The sequence below is a fragment of the Archocentrus centrarchus genome, chromosome 22 (genome assembly GCF_007364275.1).
Source record: "Archocentrus centrarchus isolate MPI-CPG fArcCen1 chromosome 22, fArcCen1, whole genome shotgun sequence".
In the NCBI taxonomy this organism is placed as follows: Eukaryota; Metazoa; Chordata; class Actinopteri; order Cichliformes; family Cichlidae; genus Archocentrus; species Archocentrus centrarchus.
The window spans coordinates 4,772,179-4,796,113 of record NC_044367.1 but is presented as its reverse complement, the minus strand read 5'-3'; the positions used below and the strand labels follow the sequence as shown (position 1 = coordinate 4,796,113).

The 23,935-nt window shown below is 40.1% G+C and overlaps 1 protein-coding gene across 2 annotated transcripts in view; it reads left to right on the top strand.

Annotated features, from left to right (window-relative positions):
* The window catches only part of kcnh5b (potassium voltage-gated channel, subfamily H (eag-related), member 5b), a 170,249-nt gene that overhangs the window by 20,831 nt on the left and 125,483 nt on the right, over positions 1 to 23,935 (top strand). For both annotated transcript variants that reach the window (XM_030718684.1, XM_030718683.1), the window contains exons 5-6: positions 8,895 to 9,010; positions 12,315 to 12,707. In XM_030718684.1, coding sequence (XP_030574544.1) covers positions 8,895 to 9,010; positions 12,315 to 12,707 — 509 coding nt within the window. The remainder of the gene's footprint in view (positions 1 to 8,894; positions 9,011 to 12,314; positions 12,708 to 23,935) is intronic.

Sequence of the window (23,935 nt, the reverse complement as noted above, 5' to 3'; positions counted from 1 at the left end):
TACAGAAGCATTAAAATTCAATTCAATTTTATTTTATTTATATAGCACAAAAATCACAACAAACAGTTGCCTCAAGGCACCTTATATTGTAAAGTAAGGACCCTACAATCATTACAGAGAAAACCCAACAATCAATGATCTAACAATGATCTAATATCAGACTTCACTGGTGGTTGATGGTTCTCTTACAGCCATAGCAGATGTTTTACTGAGTTACTTTTAATAGTCGGAGTTCAGCAGTTGTAACTGTTTTACATTTAACTGAAAAAATACAGGGCAACTTTCCAAGTTTTATAAGACACATCTAAGCTTTTTTAGACCTGTCTACATGTCGGTCAGCTAGATTTGAGATATCTCAGTATAGCTTTGGCAGGATGAACCATTTTAGATAAGGAATACAGATTGTGGACAAAATAAACCTGCCTGGATCCACCTTGGGAATTGGGGGAGCTGGGAAATTACATCATCTGAATTAGATCTGGGCCTGATCTGGTCGGAATTCGTGATCCTTATCCATCCATCCATCCGTCCATCCATCCATTCATCAATCCATCCATCGTCATAGTTCAGTATAAAACATGAAACTGAAAAACTACACTAATTCTACACTAACAGTATCTGCAATATTATCTCTCTTATTGCGATAGTTAAAAATAATAGTAGATGATGACCTTGCAAAGTCTGGAGTTTGCTTCATGCAGAGGAGAAAATGTTTTTGTGGCTTTTTGTATCTAAGGCAAACATTAACCGTAACATAATGTTGAAAAGATAACCCACTATTAAAGAGATGGCTTCTTGTTCTAGACATTTATGTAAGTCCTTATGGTTTGACCTTTTTAAAGAAAATCTCCTTGGTAACGAAGCTGCACCTCGCAGTTGGTGGTTTGACTGGCATACTCCAACTTAACTGAGACCAGCTAGTGCACTGTGGTGTGTTTCAGTACAGTATAGCTCATTAGAGGCCACAATGAGGATGCAGCATTTGCCTGCTGTGCCACAGAGCACATACTGGCGTACTGGGTTCTGCAGTTCAGCCCGCCTGGTGATAAGAGGGATGGGAGAGGCCGTTTGTGGGGAAGGGAGATTCGCTGCTGCAGGCGTTGGCAGAGTTGGCTCGTGCTGCAGACTAAAATTCACTCTCGGCTCCATCTCCGGCTGCTCCCACAGCACGGCACGCCACAGCATGTCAGCGTCATCAGAGTGGGAGAGATCGCAGTATGCGAAAGATGTCCAACTAAAAATCTAACAGTAGATTTAAAACTTATTGTGCGCTCGCTGACGCTGTGTTTATATCCCTGTTTCACCTTAAAAAAAAAAAATCCCCATTTTTACACATTTATTGTTCTGTATGTGGTTTTAGTATTTTAGTTTCATTCACCTAAGACCTGGATGTTTCTGCGTGTGAAAAAAAGATTTGCATTCTTTCCTTTATGTTCCCGCTTAACGGTGCTTTAAATGGTGCTTCGTCCATAAATCTGAACCATCTGGATTGAAGCCATTTTGTTTGCATATGGCTGATTGTGGCTACCAAGGTGAGACAACTGATCAGGTTTATTCATATTAGCAACATTAGTGGGCAATGCAGTAAGAAAAGAAAGGAAAAAGAAAACATGGGAAAACAGAACTATTAAAAAATAATGGTCATCGTGTTGTTTTACGGTGGAGTGGCTGTGGTGACTGTTTGCTTTGTCAGCACCTGTAAATGCTTCACAAACTCCTGTTACCTTAGCTTCAGGCAAGACAACATTTCAGGCTGACAGCTGATCGGAATGAGTGACGAGCATTGTGGCAGGAACACAAGTGCCTCAGGCTTTAAGCATAGTGCTTCAGTTTATTGAAACCAATAGTTTGATTTAGCTCAGGCAGTAACAGTTACCTTTATTGAAGGTAGTTTTACATCGTGGAAACGGTAATCCTGACTATTGAGAATTAGGAAAGTCTTTTTAAATAGTGACTGTTTCTTTAAGCAACATAGGATTTGAGAATCTTGATGATGCTAATTTGGATTGGGGAAAATTGTCCTGTTTGGTTTAATTGTTCTTCATTGTGTACTGAAAATGTAATAGATTTAATTAAACGGGTTCTAAGTCTATATAAGGTAGTTAATCGTAAAACCAGCTTCGAATGAGAACAGTTCGTCACACACTGACATTCATTTTAACAGGAAGAGGATCCCCTCGGTGTCATTTTCTGACACACAGGGAGACCACACTAGCGTTCATTTTCAGCTTAATTAAGAACAGAAAGTTACAAAGTCACGTGACCTCCAACCAGAAGAGAATCACTCCCAGTACTGTCTGGGACACCTTTTTATTTTTTTATTTTTTTGCACTTTCATTTTACTTTACTTTTTCTGTTACTGTTTAAAACATTGTGGGTTTGGTTTAGGGGAGACATCATGGTTTGTGCTCAAAATTAATAAAGGAACACTGAAAACACATCTGATCTCAATGGGAAAAATCATGCTGGATATGTATACTGATATGGACTGGGTAATGTGTTAGGAATGAAAGGATGCCACATCATTTGATGGAAATGAAAATTATCAGCCTACAGAGGGCTGAATTCAAAGATACCCTGGAAATCAAAATGAAAAAATGATGCAGCAGGCTAGTGCATGTTGACACATTTCACTGCAGCAACTCAAAATGGTACTCAGAAGTTTGTGTGGCCCCACATGCTTGTGTGCATGCTTCACAATGTCGGGGATCCTAATGAGATGATGGATGGTGTCCTGGGGGGATCTCCTCCCAGATCTGGACCAGGAGATCAGTGAGCTCCTGGACAGTCTGACTGGATCACAAGGATGGAAACATAATGTCCCAGAGGTGTTCTGTTGGATTTAGGTCAGGCGAGTGTAAGGGTCAATCAATGGTATCAATTCCTTCATCCTTCAGGAACTGCCGGCACATGAGGCCGGGCATTGTCTTGGACCCAGGACCTACTGCACCAGTGTAGGGTCTGATAATGGCTCCAAGGATTTCATCCTGATACCTAATGGCAGTCAGTGTGCTGTTACCTAGCCTGTAGAGGTCTGTGCATCCCTCCAAGGATATGCCTCCCCAGACCATCACTGACCCACCACCACACTGGTCATGCTGAATGATGTTACAGGCAGTATAATGTTTTCCATGACTTCTCCAGACCCTTTCACATCTGTCACATGTGCTCAGGGTGAACCTGCTTTCATCTGTGAAAAGCACAGGGCCCACAAGAGGATGTTGGGCCCTCAGGCCACCCTCATGAAGTCTGTTTCTGATTGTTTGGTCAGAGACATTCACACCAGTGACCTGCTGGAGGTCATTTTGTAGCTCTGGCAGTGCCCATCCTGTTCCTCTTTGCACAAAGGAGCAGACACTGGTCCTGCTGATGAGTTAAGTACCTTCTATGGCCCTGTCCAGCTCTCCTAGAGTAACTGCCTGTTTCCTGGAATCTCCTCCATGCTCTTGAGGCTGTGCCGGGAGACACAGCAAACCTTCTGGCAATGGCATGTATTGATGTGCCATCCTGGAGGAGTTGGACTGCCCGTATAACCTCTGTAGGGTCCAGCTATCACCTCATGCTACCAGCAGTGACACTGACCCTAGCCAAATGCAAAACTAGTGAAAAACAGTCAGAAAAGATGAGGAGGGAAAAATGTCCGTCGCCTCCACCTGTAAAACATTCCTGTTTTGGGGTTGTTTCATTGTTGCCCCTCTAGTGCACCTGTTGGAAAATACATTAACACCAAAGCTGCTGAACCTGATTAACAAACCCCTCTGCTCCTTAACAGATCGATGTCCCAGAAGTTTAACAGACTTGATGCTGAACTCTGATTAAAACTAAATTAAAAAGTGTTCCTTTGTAAGACATGTTAAATAAACTTTAACCCTTTGCAGAAAGGCTCTCTGGCACTTCTTTTGTTACGCATCCATTCACAGGTACAAAACCGGCAGAGCACTATTGCCAAGTGACTCATAGTGTATGTTTCAGAAAGTGAGACTAAAATTTAAATGTTGGAAAATGATGCTAAAGGGTTACCTCATGCATCAATATTAGCTTATAGGACCTTACCAAGCATCAGTACATGACAACTTGAGAATTTCTCGGAATTGTGTCAATATCTACACTATATGGACAAAGGCATCGGGCCACACCTCTGAAGCTTTGAATTCAGTTGTTTTCAGTCGCATTGCCACAGGTGTATAAAACTTAGCCATGCAGTCTGCCTTTACAAACATTTGTGATTGGGTGGGTTGTTTTACAGAGTTCACTGAATCAAAGCATGGTACTGTAATAAAATTCCCCCTTTGTAACAAGTTCATTTGTGCTCTATGATCAGCTTTTTGAAACTCTGTTGTGACACATATCTTACCTCTTACATGTCACTTTATTTATTTATTTACCGCCACTGCTACGTATAGAAAAAAGGCTAAAGAAGGATGGACTTTTGCAGTGCACGTATACAGTCCTGTGTCCTACATGTGTCATGCACTGCAGTTTGCTGGGTGTTGTCCTGTTAACCAGAATCTAATCTCAGAATCCACTTTGTTTGGTGGTTGCACTAGTTCTGCTCCTGTGTTATTTTTAGCTGAATGCCTTTACTTTTTTTTTTTTTTTTTCAATTTCCATTTCAAGTCTGATGTATCACGCAGTCTCACATTCTTGGGAAACATAGGCAGATGCAGCGCTATTAACTGTGAAAAAGACTGCTTATTTACTTGTCCTGCAGTTTCCTTTCATGCTCTCTGTGAGGACCTTTTGTCCTTTTTTGTGCCACTATGTACAGTGGAAGCCTGTGGACTGTCAGAGTATATTTACCTGAATGCCAGCAAGACACATTCTTCCATTTTGCTCCATGATGAAAGTGTTTCTGGGTATGAAAAGAAGCACATGGGCTCGTTTTCTCTGCCAGTGGCTCGCTGTTTTCCTGCTAATGCATTGTGGTGGTCTGTAATGCTTGCACATTATACTGTGAATTATGCAGCCAGTATAGGCAGTACAGAAAAAAAAAAAAGTCTTAAGAATGATGTGAAAATGACACAAATGATGCCACAAACTTATGCATCTGTAAAAGTTAACAAGCTTTGGCAGTTTGCCATTTCCTTGCTGTATAAGAACACAAATGTTTTTGATGCTTTCTTTGTCAGGGTTTCTGCCGTTCTGCTGCAGGGCCGTATGACCAAAAATTCATATATCAGATTTTAGTGCTGGAAATAGTTCAGGTTTCACCACATTTTATGTGTCATGATGGTTTGCCCTGTTGAAGAGAGTTAGTTGTGGAGTATTAATTGCTTTCTTATGTCAATTTTTGGATAACTAGTACACAACTCTCCAGGTGGACAGTTGTGTAATGCATTAAAGCTATTTTAAAAGCATAGGCACAGATTTATTATTTTTCAAATGTTATAACCTCTAAGTCAGCTAATTTATCTTGCTAGCATAGCCAATGTCAAAGTTTTATTTTTAGACATTTGCTGCTTTTTCACTCATTTTCCATCCGGTCCTTGGACCTGACTATTTTCAGAGGAATGTTTTTTTTCTGTTTGTTAAGCCACTTAAACACTAACTTATGAATCATTCAAGCATAAAAAGGCACCTGACGCTAGAGATGAGCCAGCATTGTGTCTGCACATAAAAGACAACTTGGCAAAGAACCTGATTTAAACTTGTTACATTTGTTACTAGCAGCCTGTTCCAAAAACACGTTATTTGTTCCCATTTCTTCAGCTGAATCTACAAAAAATGCCAAAGGTAACACAGTTTGAAAGACTTAAAATAATATTTTTTTGCACCAACATGGTGATTCCTTATTAGCTAAAAACTTGGTATGGTGTACAGTATGTCCTTAAAGAATGGGGGGAAACTGGGCAAATGGAGGACAAACAAAGAAGTGGTGTTCCAAAAAAATAATTTTTTTGGGCTGAAAAATTGTCTTGATGTCATGTAGAGAGACCAACACAAGAGAGTCTTAGAATATTGTGTTTCTCATTCCCATAATAGGTCAATTTTACATCCACAGAGCAACATTTTATATTAGTTAATTTTTTAATCAATAGCCACATTGACGACAATTGGCAATTATGGAGCAAATCAACTCAAGCTGCATTGTGTCATACATGCTAAATCACCTTACTGTCTTCTCAGCGTATCCCAAACACACCTTCCCAATTTGACAATATATTTAAATTTCACAGCTTCACCTTTGACAGCTGCTGCTCCACAGCATCACTGCATGCTCTTTTAACCCCCTCTGCTAACCCAGCATTCACCTGCAAGCTCTGGGGCCATGTTTTTTCATCACTTCCCAATTGCTATGTTTGTCATATTTGTTGTATTCTGCTGCTGTATTAAATCAACCATTTTGACGTGTGTATCAACAGAATGTTATTTGCACAGCAATATGTATGCTTAAATACACAAGTGAGCACAGCTGCGTTCTTGTGAATTTAACATTAGGAACCATAATAATAGTGTGTAATCATCTTTACTACATTAACAGTCTCAGTGTTGACACCCAGTCATACACATTCATATAGAGCTTTGTTTATCATTCAGACATGCACTCATATAAAAATGGAAACATGTCTAGTTGTGTTGCAGATCAGGCCTACACTGCTAGTGAAATTGTTCAATAGCCAACATCACTACTATTGTACATATACTGCAGCAATTTCCCTACGCAAATATATTTTAAAATATTAATTTTAGCTAAAAACTGTGGCTTATTTTCTCTGAATGTACAGCACCAACTTTAAAAATGTGCACAAAATGAAAAGAAGCCTCCCAGAAACTGAAGCTGTACAGGAAGTTTTACAATAGCTGCAGCAACAGTTTTGCTCGAGGGCAGCTGAGTGACTGGGTTTCGGCGCTCAGAATAAATTGGATGTTGTGTTGATATTCATCCCATATTGACATCAGCGCAGTGTTGTCTTGGGCTTTTCTACACCACTGCACAAACGAGTGAATGGCTGAGTTTCTCTCCATTTGAACAGAGAATGAAAGTGGGATTTTCACATAGCTGGAGGCCCGAGGGTTAAAAGCCATTTCAGAGTCCACTTTTTATTTGTAATGGTCTCTTCAAAAGGCCGGGTCGATCACGACGTGTGACTACTGTGTGTGATGTGCCCCTGTTGTGCGACTCTTTGTTCTTTGAAATATTTGATTTTATTTTTAGAGCAGTACAGTAGGAGCACCTGGCCTCCGAAACTGTGTTTACTCTCACTGAGAAAGTTGTGGCCATCAGTCATGGAAATGACCTCTGCTGAACAAGGCTGTATTCTTAGGCAGAGACAGCACTGAACATGAACATGGTTTGATCCAGATGTGCGAGATGCATCTTCAACACAGTTTTCTGTTTGTCTGGTTATGGAAGGATACTTTACACTTTATTCTTTTGATATTGAAATGGAACAATTTACAAAGACAGTTCAGTTCTCCCATTTAAATGCTAATTTTCCCTTCTCACAGGGTGTACGGATCTCTTAGTGTTGCATACTGTCGGCCATGATGATGTGAATAAATATTAAATTACTAGGAATGTTCCAAGGAAAGAAAATGTCTCGTTGAATAGTACACACAGACAGTAGGTTCCCTCTAAGCTTTTGCTTTTTCATCAGACAAACATATGCAAATTCTTAAGTGATTCCTTTTTTTACTCCTGCTTCTGTGTGGAGGTCAGAGCACACTGGATGGCTGTAGAGCAGGAACCCTGCAGCTAGTGAAAAATTCCAAGGACACTTTCTGCAGGGTGGGTGTTGTGCTATGTTTACATCATAAATTTGATGACAAAGTGCCATCTATTTGCATACATGAACACAATTAATGTATTTTAATAGGAAGAATGTTTTATTCCCATCCTCTATGTAACTGAGACTGCTTACAAAATGACCCTTTGAGGCGCATGGTTAAATGCTGTAGCTCAACCCAAACTATGACCTTTTATAATTCCTAACAAAGCAGCTTTGGTTTTAATTGAGAGTAAACTTAGTATGAAAGAAGTGTAAAAATATTCGTCTTAGTTGGTGGAATCCTGAATGTAGTCCCTAAGGTGAAAGTCCTGGCCATGACCTCCTAAAGCAGTTGGAAGCACTCTGATTCAATAGACAAATTTCTGTGACTGTCTGATGAACAGCTGTGAGTCTAGAACAGGAGAACTGTACTGGCAGTGGTTGCATACAGCTGACTGGGGCCTGACTATGTTTGTGTAGATCATGAAGTGTCAGCTGACATACATTTTTAAGGCCATGCCCTGATCATGGAGTTACAGACCTGTGGGCTCAAATGTGTGATGGGCCCTAGCCAACTTGTTTTGAGGATCAGACTTCACTAAATCCTCTAAAGTGCCTTATATTAGATGGGAAGTGAAGCTGCCAGAACATGTTTTTTTTTTGTTTTGTTTTGTTTTGTTTTTTTACAATGAAAATACTAGTTTTTCTCTGTCATTCATTTTCCTCCTTCAGCATCCCTTGCTGGTACCAGGGTCCTGCTCCTGGATGAGTGTTGAAACAAAAATGAAGTGGAGCCCAGAGAGCTGTTATCAGGAAAAGCACTTTTGGGATGTATCGGCATAGAAAAGGAATAAACATTTTTTTCTTTGTAAAGCTTTTTTTTTTAAAATTAATAATAATAATAATAATTTATTAAAAGTTACCTTTTTTTTCCTGTCATGCCCTTTTCCTTGATTTTGGAAGTTGTGTATCCACTATCTAACTGTCTTTGGGAGAGAGCAAGATCTAAAATTTGAGATAATACAATTCTGGTCTTTTTTCATTTTCCTCTTGGATGGGCCCCCAACTGTACACGGGCCCCTGGGCATGTATCCAGAATGCCCATTGGATAATCCGACCCAGCTTAAGGCTGGTTAAAGTGCGTTGAATGTGATTTTGGCAATAACCGACTTCTCGTTTTTGCAGGATGGACAAAGTTTGCGCGGCTCACACGTGCACTCACCAACAACCGCAACACGCTACAGCAACTGGCACCGATTGGCAAACATGAAGTCAGCCATAAACAGTCCAGACTGGCTGAGGTTAGTGCGCGCACACACACACACACACACACACACACACACACACACACACACACACACACACACACACACACACACACACACGCATACAGTGCATCCTACTCTTCCTCTAAGTTCTTCTCCAAGGTCCAATGAAAAAAAAACAACAAAATTCCTTCAAACCAATTTGGTCCATCGCTCCTTCAAGGTCATCACCTCATGCACCTCTGGCACTTGTGACCTATACTGAGTGCAAATAGGTCAGCATTCAGTTTTTGTGTCATGGATCATCTCTGGTGATAAGAGCCAGACCTCAGACTACGACCCAGAGATGCACAAGTGCGAGGGACAGAGCAGGACTTCATGGAGTGATTTAAAAGTAGCTGTGCTTGAGCCATTGCAACTGGCTGAGAAGACTCCCTTAAAGGGGACGTGTCAATGAGCTTGCTTGGTGACTTTGAGGTTTTTTTTAAACCCAAATTGTACTTATGCTATGTGTGCACAAGGTTTCACTAAATACAACTGGCTTTTTTCTGGCTCATCACCCAGATGGATGATTTGCTTACTACCCAGTGTAGCAGCTAGCTGGCTAAGCCTAGCTTGATAAGAAGTTTGTATTACTGTAAATTTCAGTGTGTTTTCTGTTTCACTTCTTACTTTTAAGTAACGTCAGATCTTCTAATAATTGTTACTTTTAAGCATCAGTTTAGGCCTTCAACTTAAAATGTGTTGGAAAATCATCCCTTATTCTTCATTCTGTGAACAAAAATGCACCCCCACAGGTAACTGTAGCTACCCTGTCACCTGGGAGGAGTGCTCTATATAAACACACACACACTCAAAACTTGCCACTCTTTGAAATATTTCAGCACTAAAAAAACCTTCATATAAAAAATTAAGAGCCACCTTCAAACCATATTCTCAAAGTACACTGAAAGAAACCATTAACATTTTTTTACAGACAGAAACATGCAAACACACCCACAGGCAAGCAGGCAAGCACAGTTATACTTTCCTGCACCCTTAGTAGGGCCATCCGGCTCCCCGGCTCTCCCCCTTCCAACGCACGCACCAACTTCCGCTTAGCTGCTGTTGTGGGACACAGCAAGCAGTGCATTTCCTGCTGCTCCTCTGAACTGTTGGTGCCATTAATATTTCAAGTTGGGTGGAGAGACAGAAGTCGGGTGGTGCGAGCACTCTCAATGATTGTGACTGCTGGTAGAAATTTAGAAAGTGGATTCCAGGGTGGTGAGAATATGGCTCATTTTGCCAGAGTTCAACTACCTGTTTTATTCATGAATGTTTGAAAGAGGTGTATTGCCTTTGAGTTTAGTGCATGAGGCAAGAAGTCGTGAGGGCTTTGGTGAAGGTGTTCCTGCTTGGGTCGCCTATAGGTGAAATAGAGGTGAAATAGAGGTGAAATACGAAAGGTGGAGAAAATGAGCGGCACACAGAGGAATGTGGAAGAAGGAACAAAGGAATGAAAGTAGCAACTGCAGAAGGACTGAAGGGTGTGAGAGAAAGAGATGTGGGAGAATGTAAGAGCAGTAATGTTGGAAGAGATGTAGGAAAGAAGAATTGGAAAAGGAAATAAGTTAGAATTAAGTAGTAAGAAGCTAATGCACTCTCTTACCCATTTTCCTGGCCTGGTGCTGGATGGCACAGGGTTGCATAAGGTCTTGAGGGTGCTCAGTAGATACTGCAGGTGATCCATCTGCTCTGCAGCCTGAAAGGCACAGCTGGCTTCTGTCAAGGATGCTGTTGAGTGTCACTCATGTGAGGAGGTTTTTTTTTTTTTCCTCCTCACAATGCCTCTGCGGGCTAATAGGCAGCCTAATTTCTGAGCCGTGGTGCTGCTCGTGACCTATTTGATTGACAGCTGTGATGAAGAGAATTAGAAGTGATGCAGCTCTGATGTTACAAAGCTCGCTGTTGGGCCTCAGCTCTGCCAATCCACCTTGTTATTTAACAGCAAACTGAATGCCACTGTGAGGAGAGTTCGGGGTAACTGAAGCCACACTCTCCTGACTGTTTTGTTGATTCTTGATGATGTTGACGCACTTGTTAGGTTTATTATTTGTAGTCATAGCACAGTGGATTTCTAGAGATGTATTATTACTAAATTCATATAGTTAGGAGGCTTTTTTCACGGAATACAAAGACCTGTTAATGCACTATGTTTGCAGTGGTAGAATATATTACAGCTCTGTAGCAGGTTCAAATAGAATATTATGCTGTATAAATAATGAGTTGAATGGTTAATGTGTGATCTCCATGTGGCCTGCAGAGGTAATCAGGTGGATTTAATGGAGTCTGCTCTGCAGAGGTGGCTGAGCTTGGCAAGGGCGATCATCTCCACACTAGGAAATAAACTATGTGTGCATGTGTGTTTTAATTCATCTGCTCGCTCTCGCTCATCTGATTTTTTTTTTCTTCTCACTAATTTCAGTCGCCTTCTGTTTTTTTTCTTATTTCAAGCCAAAATGTATTCATAATACAATTCTGTCACCAACAGCTTTACACAGCAACAGATGTGATGAATGCAGATTAAAACTGAGAGGGAAGACTTCTCTTCACAACACGCAGCAACATGGGCTGATGATCACTAGACTAAAAAAAAAAAGAAAGTGCACTTTTTGTTGAGCTTACTTTCATCTATTTCGCTAATTTAATCATTTTCTCTCTGAGCTGTGTTCTCTTTTCAAAACTCAGTGCATTTAGATGGTGAAAAACAGAAATGTGCACCTGTCTTTCTCAGATTACTGTTGCAAACGTCGCTGACAATTAGAAATTCACTTGACAGAATTTCCTTTCCCTTATAATGAATCAATAAATTGGACTCAAACTGGAGAAAGAACCATCAGAATTTCAACTTGTTCCCTAATTGGCTAGTGAGGGGAAAATGGGCTTTCATGGAGGGAGTTCTTAAACAGACAGGTGATAAAAATGACTGGTTTCTGACAGAGGATCAGCTAAGAGGCCAAGCCCAGAATGACATATAGCATGCATTTCCAGGACAGCATATCAGCCCCCCTTTAAAGAATTAAAATGCATAAAGAAAAGCTGCAGTTAAATATTTGCAAATTTTACAAGACAGAAAAAGATGCCCAGGAGCTGGAAAATCACTGATTAATTGATGCTATTAGCAAACTGTACACTGAAATATTCCAAATCCACAGATGAATAAAGCATCAACTTAATTTTTCCCCCTGCAGCCATATTGTACATTTAATGTTGTATTTTTGTATTAACCAAAGGGTGCTTTTGATGAAGAACAGGAAGTCTAACAGTGAATTGTTGTTTCCATCTCCAAAACCATCTCCAGGTTTTGCAGCTAAACTCTGACATCCTTCCGCAGTACAAGCAGGAAGCCCCCAAGACACCTCCTCACATAATACTTCACTACTGCACCTTCAAGACCACTTGGGACTGGGTCATCCTCATCCTCACCTTCTACACGGCCATCATGGTGCCCTACAATGTCTCTTTTAAGACCAAGCAGAACAACATTGTTTGGCTGGTGCTAGACAGCGTAGTAGACGTCATCTTCCTGGTGGATATCGTTCTCAACTTCCACACCACCTTTGTGGGGCCCGGTGGAGAGGTGATCTCCGACCCCAAACTCATTCGCATGAACTATCTGAAGACTTGGTTCGTCATCGACCTGCTGTCGTGCCTGCCCTATGATATCATCAATGCCTTTGAGAATGTGGATGAGGTAAGGTTGGGTGTTTCTATGGCTATTACAGTTGTCAGAGGTCTGAATACCTCGAATTCTCGCAAATCTCGGATCACACAAACTGAAAAAACACTCAGTGAAAAACGCTGAGTGCATCAATCTTAAATCAGCTCCAAAGATCAGCAACATTAAAACTACCAGCTTAATATTGTGTCAGTCCCCCTTGTGCTGCCAAAACAGCTCTGATCCACTAAGGCATGTATTCCATTAGCTCGCATATGGTGTCCTGTGGTATTAATTACCAGGAAGTTAGCAGCATGTCCTTTAAAACCTGGAAGTTGTAAGGTGGAGCCTCCATGGCACAGACTTCTTTTCTGGCTCCTCAGACAGGTGTGTAATCACGTTGAGATGCGGAAAGTTTGGAGGCCAAAGCACTCGAACTTCAATCTATTCCTGAATACATTTCTAAGTGTGGTTTGGTGCGTTGTTCTGCTGAATGAGGGTAAAGAGAATACAGTTCCCTTGACGAGGTGTACGTGCTCTCCAGCATCGCTTTGGTAGTTGGTACATGTCAGTGTAACATTCACATAAATGCCAGGATTAAAAATGTCCCTCTAGTCAGAGGTGCTCAGGTCCTTTTGCTCATTTTTCCTTCTTCCTGCTCAACACATCCACTTCAAAAACTAATGGTTCAGTTTCTTCCTAATATATTCCACCCCTTCACAGGTGCCATGGTAACAAGGTGATTTAGATTATTAACTTTTTTACCTGTCAGTGATTTTAATGTTGTGGCTGACTAGTGTACCTCCCATACAACATTTGGACTCTTTTTTTGGTTTTGACATCACATTTAGAATTCTTTAGATTTAATGGGTAAAAATTGTAACTCCAACACAAGGTACAGTGACTTAACAAAAAACATAATGAATAGTTGGTGCGAACACCTACTGTAGATGCACATTTTCACAGTGTCACAATAAGACTTTGCTGCAGTTCTTCTAGGATTGTCTCTCCGTGATCTTGAGATGAAGGTTCTGCATGAGCGGGGACTTGGCCTTTTTGTGGATGAAGAGCTCTATATGACTGAAATGATTAATAAGAATTACTCTGTTTCTAAACAATTAAAGGGACTAATGTGTTTCACTGTACTGTACTTATAAGTTTCCTGCCATTAAATATGAGATGGGTTTGATAGTCGCTGATAGTTGCAGTGAGATGTTGGGAATGTACTGCAGGAATGCAGACTTTTACTTTGGACTAGAAATTAAACTGACGAGGAATATTATCCATGAGTATTCTTTTCAGATGATGTGGATGAAAACACATGATTGTTTTTTTGATTTTCAAATACACCACATAGGCTTTAGTGACTCTGCAATTCATTTACATCTAAATTAAATCGATGTCATTACGCAGCAAAAATCTGGCTTCCTGTTATACTTTGAGTTCCAAGATTACTGTAAGTTGTCTCGAGATGATGAATCATCAAGCCATTACTGTATGTCAGCCTTTTCCCACAGTTTGCTGATTGGTTGACTTTAACACTCCAGGGCGCACATGAGTCACAGTGACTGTTTGTGACCCCATTTACACCTGATAGTAACATGCAGTTTGTATCTGGATGTCTCACCAAGATAAGGAAAAATACATTTAATACAGGTGTCAATGTAAATGCAGAATGTGATTGGATTGGCCAGATCAGTTCTGGAGATGGTCTGGCTTGAGCTGTGATTGGATCTCAGCCAAGTGTAATTGACCAGTCCAGTGTGACCACTATTTTAAGAAATAACATCAGCTGAACATATTGCAAAGCCAAGAATTATCATTAATACCAAATACAAGTGTAGATTATGTGTTGATATCAGATGTACATGGGGTCACTGAGACAAGTATGAAGCAAAATCCAAGCCCACAAAAATTAAGCTTGCTGTGACACTGCTACTGTAGGTTATATTTTTGGGGAAAAACAGTAGAGATTTTTGGTTAAAAGGACAGGCAGAGGAACAAAGATTTTGGACACCATGGATATAATTGTTGCTCCTCTCCCCAGAACAAAGGGAGTGTCTGGCTTAGGGGATAATGATGGATCAAGAGCTGTCTGGATTTTTAAAAAGTATGCTTCAAGGTACGTCCATCAGATTTTGACAGTGGTGGAGAACTCGTCCCGGCGTTTCCTCAAACGTTGGCTTGAGAAAATACTGTAGTTCTGATGTTTGCCTGCAAATGAGTTTGATTTCTGGTTATGGTTTCATAATGAGATCAAGCTTATTCTGAGTATTTTTCACAGCCACTTACCCCCATCAGATATTGTGGAGTTATATCAATATGGCCTCAAGTCCATTAAAGGTGATTTTCCACTTGATTTCCTGCTAGTTAATTATATTTCAGCCTGAGTGGAAGAAGTAATCAATTGAATGTAGATTGAAAAGAACAAATAATATCTACTGAAGTTCGACTCATGCGATTCTTAGTTTTTATATGTTTCAACATTTAATTATTTTATGTTTGAGTTTTGCTTTTGTTGTGACACTTTTCAGCTTGTGAACAAACACAGTGGGTCTGTGGTTCTGGATTTAGCGTGTACACGTGCATACATGTGTGTCTGCCAGGCTGGGCTTTAATCACATGAGTGCTTGGATGCCAGGAATAATAATACTACCAGCATTTAAACTACAAGCAGCTGAATTTTAATCATCTATTAATTTTTCATTTCACACCTCTCTTGGCATTTTGTTCTTGTTAAAATTTGGACCAACACAACACAACACAACACAACACAACACAACACAACACAACACAACACACTGAAATGCTCACAGATTTTAGTGGCTTTGTTTTTGTAAATGTTCTTAAAAGCTCTTAAAGTCACGACAGTGTTACCTTTGGATGGATTCTTACTTAAATGCACCTCTACCTGACTGTGAAGTAACACCTTTGTCTTATATTGTACTGTTTATTACTGTATTGCTATTTTCTTGTTTGTTTGTTTTTAAAGCTCTGTTTTAAAGGGAAAAATGTGATTTTTACTAAACAGTGGGTCAATAATCACTTAAACAGTTTAAAGTCATTAATCAAGGAAAATGACATTCTATACACTGAACATTTGCATATTTCTGCAGTTTCTTGGATAAATTAAAGACCTTTAATTATTGTGACACTTGTGAACTAGCTTGGCTTTCATAGACTTATTATGCACAACAAATAAACAATCCTAAAAATTAAGCACAGCAGATCTTTGAACTAAATGATGATGTCAGGATATCATATGATGTATTGGGGTGATCTGGGGTTGACTATCTAGCCCAAGACATGTGGACTAGATGATCTAAGGATTGGACCTTTGACCTTTCAATTTGTGGACAACCTCCTCTATTTCCTGAGCCACAGTCATATGACACAAGTGTTTACCTTTGTTCTTCCACTCTCACACTGCCCAAACAAATCTCATGTAAAATCAGTCAGTGGCTCAAATTCTGTACTTAATGAAAAACTGGTTAGGTTGAACACATCTTTAGGTTTGTTCCACGTTTCAATTGATGGAATTTTGTTCGTGTCACATAAACAAGTTTCCATAACATTTGCAAAGTTCTAATTTCACAGGCCGGCACTATTGCACGGTGTCCCCCTCAGTGCCTGCCGGTGCCTATGATCACACTGCTAGCTAACTGGGATGATAGCGATCTGTTTTGGTAGCTAACAATTCTCAGCCTGGCGCGATGGTACCTCAGCAACGCTGAGAATTGAACCCTGATTTGTTCACATCTTTTCTCCTGTCTCTCCCCTCAGCCCCGACCGGTCATGGCAGATGGCTGCCCCTCCCTGAACCTGGTTCTACTGGAGGTTTCTTCCTGTTCAGAGGGAGTTTTTTTCTTCCTTACTTTTAAAATTTTATTTGTAAAATTTGCTTTACGAATGCCGATACCAGTACATTGGCAAATAGCTAATTTTGGCGGGGCCAGTAGATTGGTTGGATCACCCCATATACATATATATTCTTAGTAAGTCTCATCTTTTTCATAAAGTGCAAAGAAACAAACAAACAAAAACAATCAAATGTATTGATTTTTTTTTTTTTTTTTATAGTTTCTGTTTATATTCAAGGTCAGTATTTAAAGTACTAAGTTATCATATTAATAGCCTGCTAACAATGAACAAGTATAATGTTACATGTGGGTAGGTCATGATGGATGTTTAAGGTATAACTGAGCGCCAGGTTTTCAGACTGAACATGGCGTGAGTGGCTGAATTATTGGTAATTAATTCAAGGCCCGGTGTCACAGCCAGCCTCAAACCTCCTTCTCAGCATGTTTGTCTGGTTGTTTGCATTAGCTGGCCGACTGTGTCCACTGTCAGAATGAATAGTGTTTTGTATTGTGGATCATTCAGTAAGCGTCTGGTGCAGTGCTGCGTGTTAGTTCAGGTGTCTCTTGTCCTCCGGTCTCTCACTGCTGGTCGCTGATGGATTTGATGAGATCCCTGCTGGGTGGAGTTTTGTGTTGCTGTCTTTTAAACAGTAGACAGCAGTGAACTGGGAGGAGGGGGCGCACAGGCAGTCAGGCAGGCAGAGACGAAATCAATGGCACATAAATTTCCAGCCACTGAAGAGGACACAGCCAAAGTGTCTCTACCCCTCTTTGCCTAATTGGCATTTTTGTTGCTGCTTTCCTGTATTAGTAGGCTGGAAGAATGGAAGGATGCTGACTGAGGACAACGTGTGGGTGGCTTAGGGTGCAATGTGAAAGGAAAAAAGCAGGGATTATTATAGCCTCATTTCAGGCTGAATCCTCCTGTTGATGCATCCTATGGCTGAAACAGGCGGGAAGTATTTTTAGTAATATTTTAACTCAGGTTTCAAATGCTATCAAGCCATGCCAAACTGGTGAGATGTAGGTGCTGCCAACACACATACATACACATGCTTACACACAAACACATATATATTCCTTGGTTATGACTTTTAAGGCTCTTGTGAGAGCCTTGAAAGTCATAACCAAGTCCTGACTGTATAAACTGTATAATGAACTACCTGAGTTTGGAGAACTTTAATGACCAACAGTCCCAAACCCAAAGATAATCAGTCTGCAATGATACAAAACAGAGACGACTTGGGAAAATCTTTTTTTTTAGGGTATTTGTAAGAGACAGTGATTACTGAACTGAAAAATAAAAATAAAATTAATAGTATTTACCTACTTTACATGATTATTTCAGCACAGTGTGAGCAAGTATTTATTCCTGAACAATTCTGACACATTTGTGTAGTTCTTCAATGCACATAGATGAAGTGTTTTGGTCATAGAGTAAGAGTAGCGGTAAAGGGTCATTTTTAATCATCCGATAAAAACTAGCCTTTTTTGTAGGAATGCGATTAATGGTTTTACATTTTTGCTTGTTTGTACATGCCCGTCACATTCACCCAGAGCTCAGTGTGACACCTCGTTTTGACTTACCAACAGTTCACGTCTCATTTCAGTAGAAGCTGGAACCACGAAATGTTTAGGATACAGTAATGTGCAAAAGGCTTGAGCCACTTCTTTATATTTTGCTTTGAAAATGTGAAATAGGTGTATGTACAAAATTTTCAAAAACACATGAAAATACAGAATACAAGGCAAAAAGAGTTTGTACAATTCTAATGAGCTTGAAAGTTCATATTTGGTATGACCACCTTTATTCTTCAGCACAGTCTGAACTCTCTGCAGACTTTCTTCTAATTTCTATAATTGGTCTTCGGGAATAGTTCTTTAGGTACTTTTCTGTTCATAATTCCATCAATTTTGGCAAAGCCCCCAACACCACTGGCTAAAATGCCATGACAGAGCCTTCGGTTACGGATGGCTCTCCTGACCTCCTCTGTACATATATCGATATCGATAGTTTGAACCAAAAATTTTACATTTGGATTAATCACTTTATAAGACCTGTAGTCACTGATTTTCAGCGCAGTGTCTTATTTGGCATACCTCCACCTTTTCTCCCTGTTTCCCTTCCTTAAGAATGGCTTCGTAACGGCCACCCTTCCACTGAGACCATTTCTGATGAGGGTTCAGTGAACAGTAGATGGATCAGCTGGCGGGACAGATTCATCTCTCAGGTCCTGTGTCAGCTCTTGGCTGGATTTTTTCCGATTTCTTAAGAACTTTCAGATCCTCTTCATCTGCTCTAGATAGTGTTTTAGATCTGACTCTTCTTCTTTTCTCTTCCACAGTTTCCACATATTGCCCATCATGCTGGGATGAAACAATGCAAAAATACTATTTTATGCCCATCAAATTGTGTTTTCTTTGGCATAAAAATTAAATGTTTTTGCGACAGGCTGTCAGTAACAAAGTGGCTTAAAGATACAATTTAAAGTTGTTCTTTTGCTAAGGTTTCTGTTATGTACACACACCTGGGTGATCCCTTGAGTTAGGTGCTTTTTTTATGCTTTTTCCTCTGAAAATGGACAAGGCCTGGACTGAAAATTTTATAAATATTGTCCTTGTGTTGTTTGACTATATTTTATAAAGTTGCCCTGATGTCTCGTACTCCTTGTTGATGTCCAGTACTGTAAACACTTACGCTTAAAAATTACTTGGAATTTCAGTAGCTTGAAGTACTCCGAACACAAATTTAGGAAAATATTTAACTAGCTCTGCTAAAAGGAAGTTCAAATGATGCTCTGCAAATTCCACTTTGCTCAGTTGTCTGGAGAACGTTGTCAAACAACCCATCAGGATGACATGAGCAACAATAAACAGCATGTCAAGAACTCTTAGCAGTCAGGTAACACAGTTTAAAGTTGAAAAGACATAGAAAAATGATTTGTCACATGTTCATTTGATTTAAATGTGCACGTGAATATAACTTTGTAGTGGGATCCATGTTGGGCTTCAGTGTTTGGCCGTAGTTTGTTTTTACTGGTCTGACAGCTGGTGGTGTTGATCCTGGTAGAATCCAACGCTGCTGCTTCCACAGATCTGTGCAGTTAAGTTGGTGAATAAAATGTTTTCTTCACGGATCGTGAATGCGTCAGAAAGGACAAGAACAAAACCCTGAAGTTGTACAAAACTTTCCACTCTTTTTTTTTTAATGTTTTTTCTAGTTGACATTTTGGAGATACAAGGTTGTGGATATCTCAAGAATAGCAACACCCACACATAGACAAGATGCATGGAGGTCAGCAGTAACATGAACAGAGCAAGTGAAGTAGTCAGGCTATGACTGTAAAACCGCAGCAGCAGAAAAAATGATGTAACACTTACGAGGAGTGGTGCTGACTCTCCCTCAGGTTGCAGGAGAGTTGGTGTCGTATGAAGATGTCTGTGTGTGTGTGTTGAGGTGGGTGTTGGATGTGCAAGTGTGGGAGTCAGGCACTGAGGAAGCCCCCAAGGGCCCAGAGCCACCTTCTGTCACAGAGGAGCCCGGCAGGACCTCACAGTGTGCATCTGCAGGCGCCGCGGCCGCTCAAAAAGGTCTAATCCACTCTGACCTTTCTGCGTGCCGTGCATGTTGCCGCAGCCACGGCTGGTCAGGCTGACAAAGCTGGGAGGAAGCTGTGTGCCATGCAGCTGGGGGCGGGATATTAACACTGCATTTTAACCCAGAGAGCGGGAAGCAGAAAGAAGATAACAGAAAGTTGGAAATGAATGTGCCTGCTGGAGTAAACAAGTTATTATTAAAAGAACTGTAAGGAAGCAATAGAGAAATGATCAGTGATTAGACAGTGGAGATTTTGTGAATGAGTGCCACGTCTGTGGGTTAACAAGGAAGCTTTTTCTTTGCTGCTTATTCTGGTGAATCAGTCGCGTTTAAAACACATTAAAGTGTAAAGTTTCTGCTGCTGACACAACATGAGATGTGTTTTTTTTTTTTTTAAATGTTTGTTTCTGCAACACTGCTAGCCATGGCCAGAGGTCAGTTGTATGCGTTATGAACAACTTCAGGGAGTTGGATGAACTAATTTGATTTTGCTGCTCAAAGTTCAAGGTCACTGTGACCTCACAAATTACATTTCTTGTCCATAACTCAGAAATTCATACACTAATTGTAAATTTTTACATCTAATAGATTATAGTCACAAGGTGACAATAGATATTCAAAAAGTTGAGCACTCAAAGCACTCTGTACAACACGAGGAATATAACAGGAAACCATATCTCCTATTTGGTTGGATCCCATACCTACATTTGAGTCATAAGCATGCAAGGAAGTATCTCGAGTTTCTTACCTTAAACAGTCCTGCTGTACATTATTGCTTTAGCAAACTGGATTACTAAGGGTCTGCCATATAGACTGAAGCATCTTTGTTTATGTGGTTTGCTGTCTGTGCACTGTATCCCTTATAGATAAATTATAGATACCGCACAATTTATATGCCAATCTTTGATCTAGATAATGATAGAATGGTGAGGTTATAGTAATGTTTTGTCTATACAGTCTTGTGTTAAAGTTATATACAGAGTTGTGGGAAAAGCCATTCAACCCTCCTCTTACAGTAATTGTCATTACAAGTATGAGATGTGTGAATGTTGTGATAGCTGTAAGCTATCACCCACTTGGCAATATAAACTACACAAAGTGACAAGTCTGTGTAGAAATGGCTGCGAAGCTGTGATGAAAACATGTTAACTCTGATATCATATAAAGACTCCTTATCAGGCACGTTCATATGTTAGGAATAAGAACAATGCAGTCTTAAAGCGGATTATTTTTGTGACTGTTTCTCATTTAAGGTGAATTTTAAAATTTTTTTTACAGTTAGTGGAAAGTTGTGTTATGAGTGCAGGAATAACCCACTGTGATCAGAGCTCTTCCTATTCTTTGTTTTGCATTGTGTGAATTCAGCGCAGAATGGAGAGAGCAAACTCTTTGATATGTAATGGCAGGAAAAGCACAGATGAGTCACATAATTCAGCAGAATTATGATGGCTTTTGGTTAACTGTTGAATATCTCACCTCACAGTCTGTTCCTTTTTCTTTAGGCCTGTAGATTTAGCTCTACTGTATGAGCAGAGGTGCAACAGGTTCTGGCTGTGGGGAGATGTGTAGTGTGAGTTAATGCATTATATAAAAGTAACAGAAATGATATTTAGTTCCCTGCCAAAATGACCAGGTAGACTGAGAGACAAGTGGGAACCAAAACTGGTGATGAAGATGCTTTGTAAATATTTTTTTTCTAAAATGTGCAAAAATGTTGTGGTCCTGGGCCGGTGGCCCAGTGTTTTTGAGTTCCCGTTTGTTTAGCTCTGTTTTGTTGTATTTTTCAGGTTGTTTCTGAGTGTTTCTTTTAATTGAGATCCTCAGTTAGTTATGGTTAGGTGTTATTTAGTTATTTGTATGTTTTTCTAGTTTCCCTTGGTTCTGCTCTTGTGTTCCCGATGTTTGTGTCAGGTCTGCATCTCTGTTTCCTTGAGTCACTTCCTGTTTTATTTTGACAGTCTCGTGTTCCCTGTGTTTTGTGTTGAGTTTTGCTTCCCCTGTGTCATTAGGTTCATTTGTTCCACCTGTTGTTTCCACTCTCCCTGATTTCCTTGTGTGTATTTAAGCCCTTAGTTTTTCTTGGTTGAGTTCAGGTTTTTTGTATTTTGTTTTTGTTCTTTTGTGCCTTCTGCCATTAAAGCAGTTTTTAGTTTAGTTCTGTCCTCCGTGTCCTGCGTTTGGGTCCACCCCTTCCCCCACGCAGCCCCTAACTGTGACAAAAAATGCTCATTTGGTTGAAGATTTTTGGTCATTTGTTTTGGTGCTGTGGCTTATCTCTTTTTATCTCTACAGATATGAATTGTATATGTTGTGATTGAAGCTATTAAAGATATTTTGGGGCACTGGGATATGTGAAATAGATTTACTTTGATGTTTTTCCTCTTGTTTTATTGTTAAATAGGGGTTAAAAACCATGTAAAACACTGTTTTGTTTTGCTTTATGTTGCCTGGAGGGGATTCTGCTATTGGTTCCTGTTTTGCGTGACGTGACAACTGAAAACACAGTTGAATCATAACATTTTAAAACAATTTAGATTTTTAATGGTTGTCGGATTGAGCAGCAACAACACGTTTAAGCTCCCGGTGCTGTTAGGAACATGTAAAAAATGTGTTCTGTCCTGTGGAAATAATAAAAGAAAAAGCCTGCTCTGTGAAAAAGAGTTTCCCAATGGACACATAATCTGTCTGCATGCCGACTCTCTTCGCCAGGCTTTCTTTTGATAAACAGGTGCTTATGAGCCATGATTTTATATGCGTTGCTTTGCTCTTGACTCATGCTCTTTTCATCTGTGCTACTCTGTCCTGTGGCTGCTTAATTTAGAGGCATTTACATATGAGCTGGGAGCCGTCCGAGTCCTTGGGGAGGCCTTTGAAGCTGTGGCTGCAGCGAGGAGAGGTGGGAGGGGAGGGCTGCAGAGGGCTGCCTGGGATTGTGGAATCGGAGAGAATGGCGACTGAAAACCTGCAGCAGGAGTTAAGGCAAAGTTGCAGCTATGACTTTCTTACTCCAGTGGAGGCCTGGTCAAGTTAATGAAGTCAATATTAGAGTCTTCAATGACAACAGTAGTGGCATAAAATATTTATCTATCAGTTATGAAGATGAGCACAGAAGCACATCCATCCTTATGTACGGTGCAGCCAGTGTTTTTAGTATTTTTGGCGCTGGGGTGTGAATCAGCTCACACTTGGCTTTGATAGGAGAGGAGATTCCGACTAAAGATGCAGCTCAGGCTCCGAGCTGAACACGCAGAACCTGTAGGAAGATCCCCATATGCTTAAGATTATATATGATGGGATGTTTAACTGAGATATTACTGACAAGTTTAGTCAAATCTGCAATTTACAAATTATAATTTAGTTTTGTTGAATTAAGACCAAAGCTACAGTTAATATTAGAGGTTAAGAAAACCAATGGATAGAATCAGATGGCAATAAGTACACATACACATACTTACACATATAAACAAGGGGATTTGCAGCACATTTTATTCTGCTCACATGCTTCATTCTTACTGTGTAAATAAACATCAATTAAAAAGTAAAGTAAGTAAACATTATACTAGCCTTGTTTGAGCCACCCATATCTGTGTTTCATGTTGACTAGATATTGTTATCATGTAGTTTTGCCTCAGTCTGAAATGTTTCCCCCTCCTGCGCACACATTTCTCAGCTTACTTGGTGTTACTCCAAACCATACAGTGAAATGGAACGTGTATATAAGAAGTAAGCCTCGGGAGTGCATGTGTTTCTGACTGCAAATAAGTTTATCATAATTTTATTATCAGTTTCCCCCAAACTTCACTTTT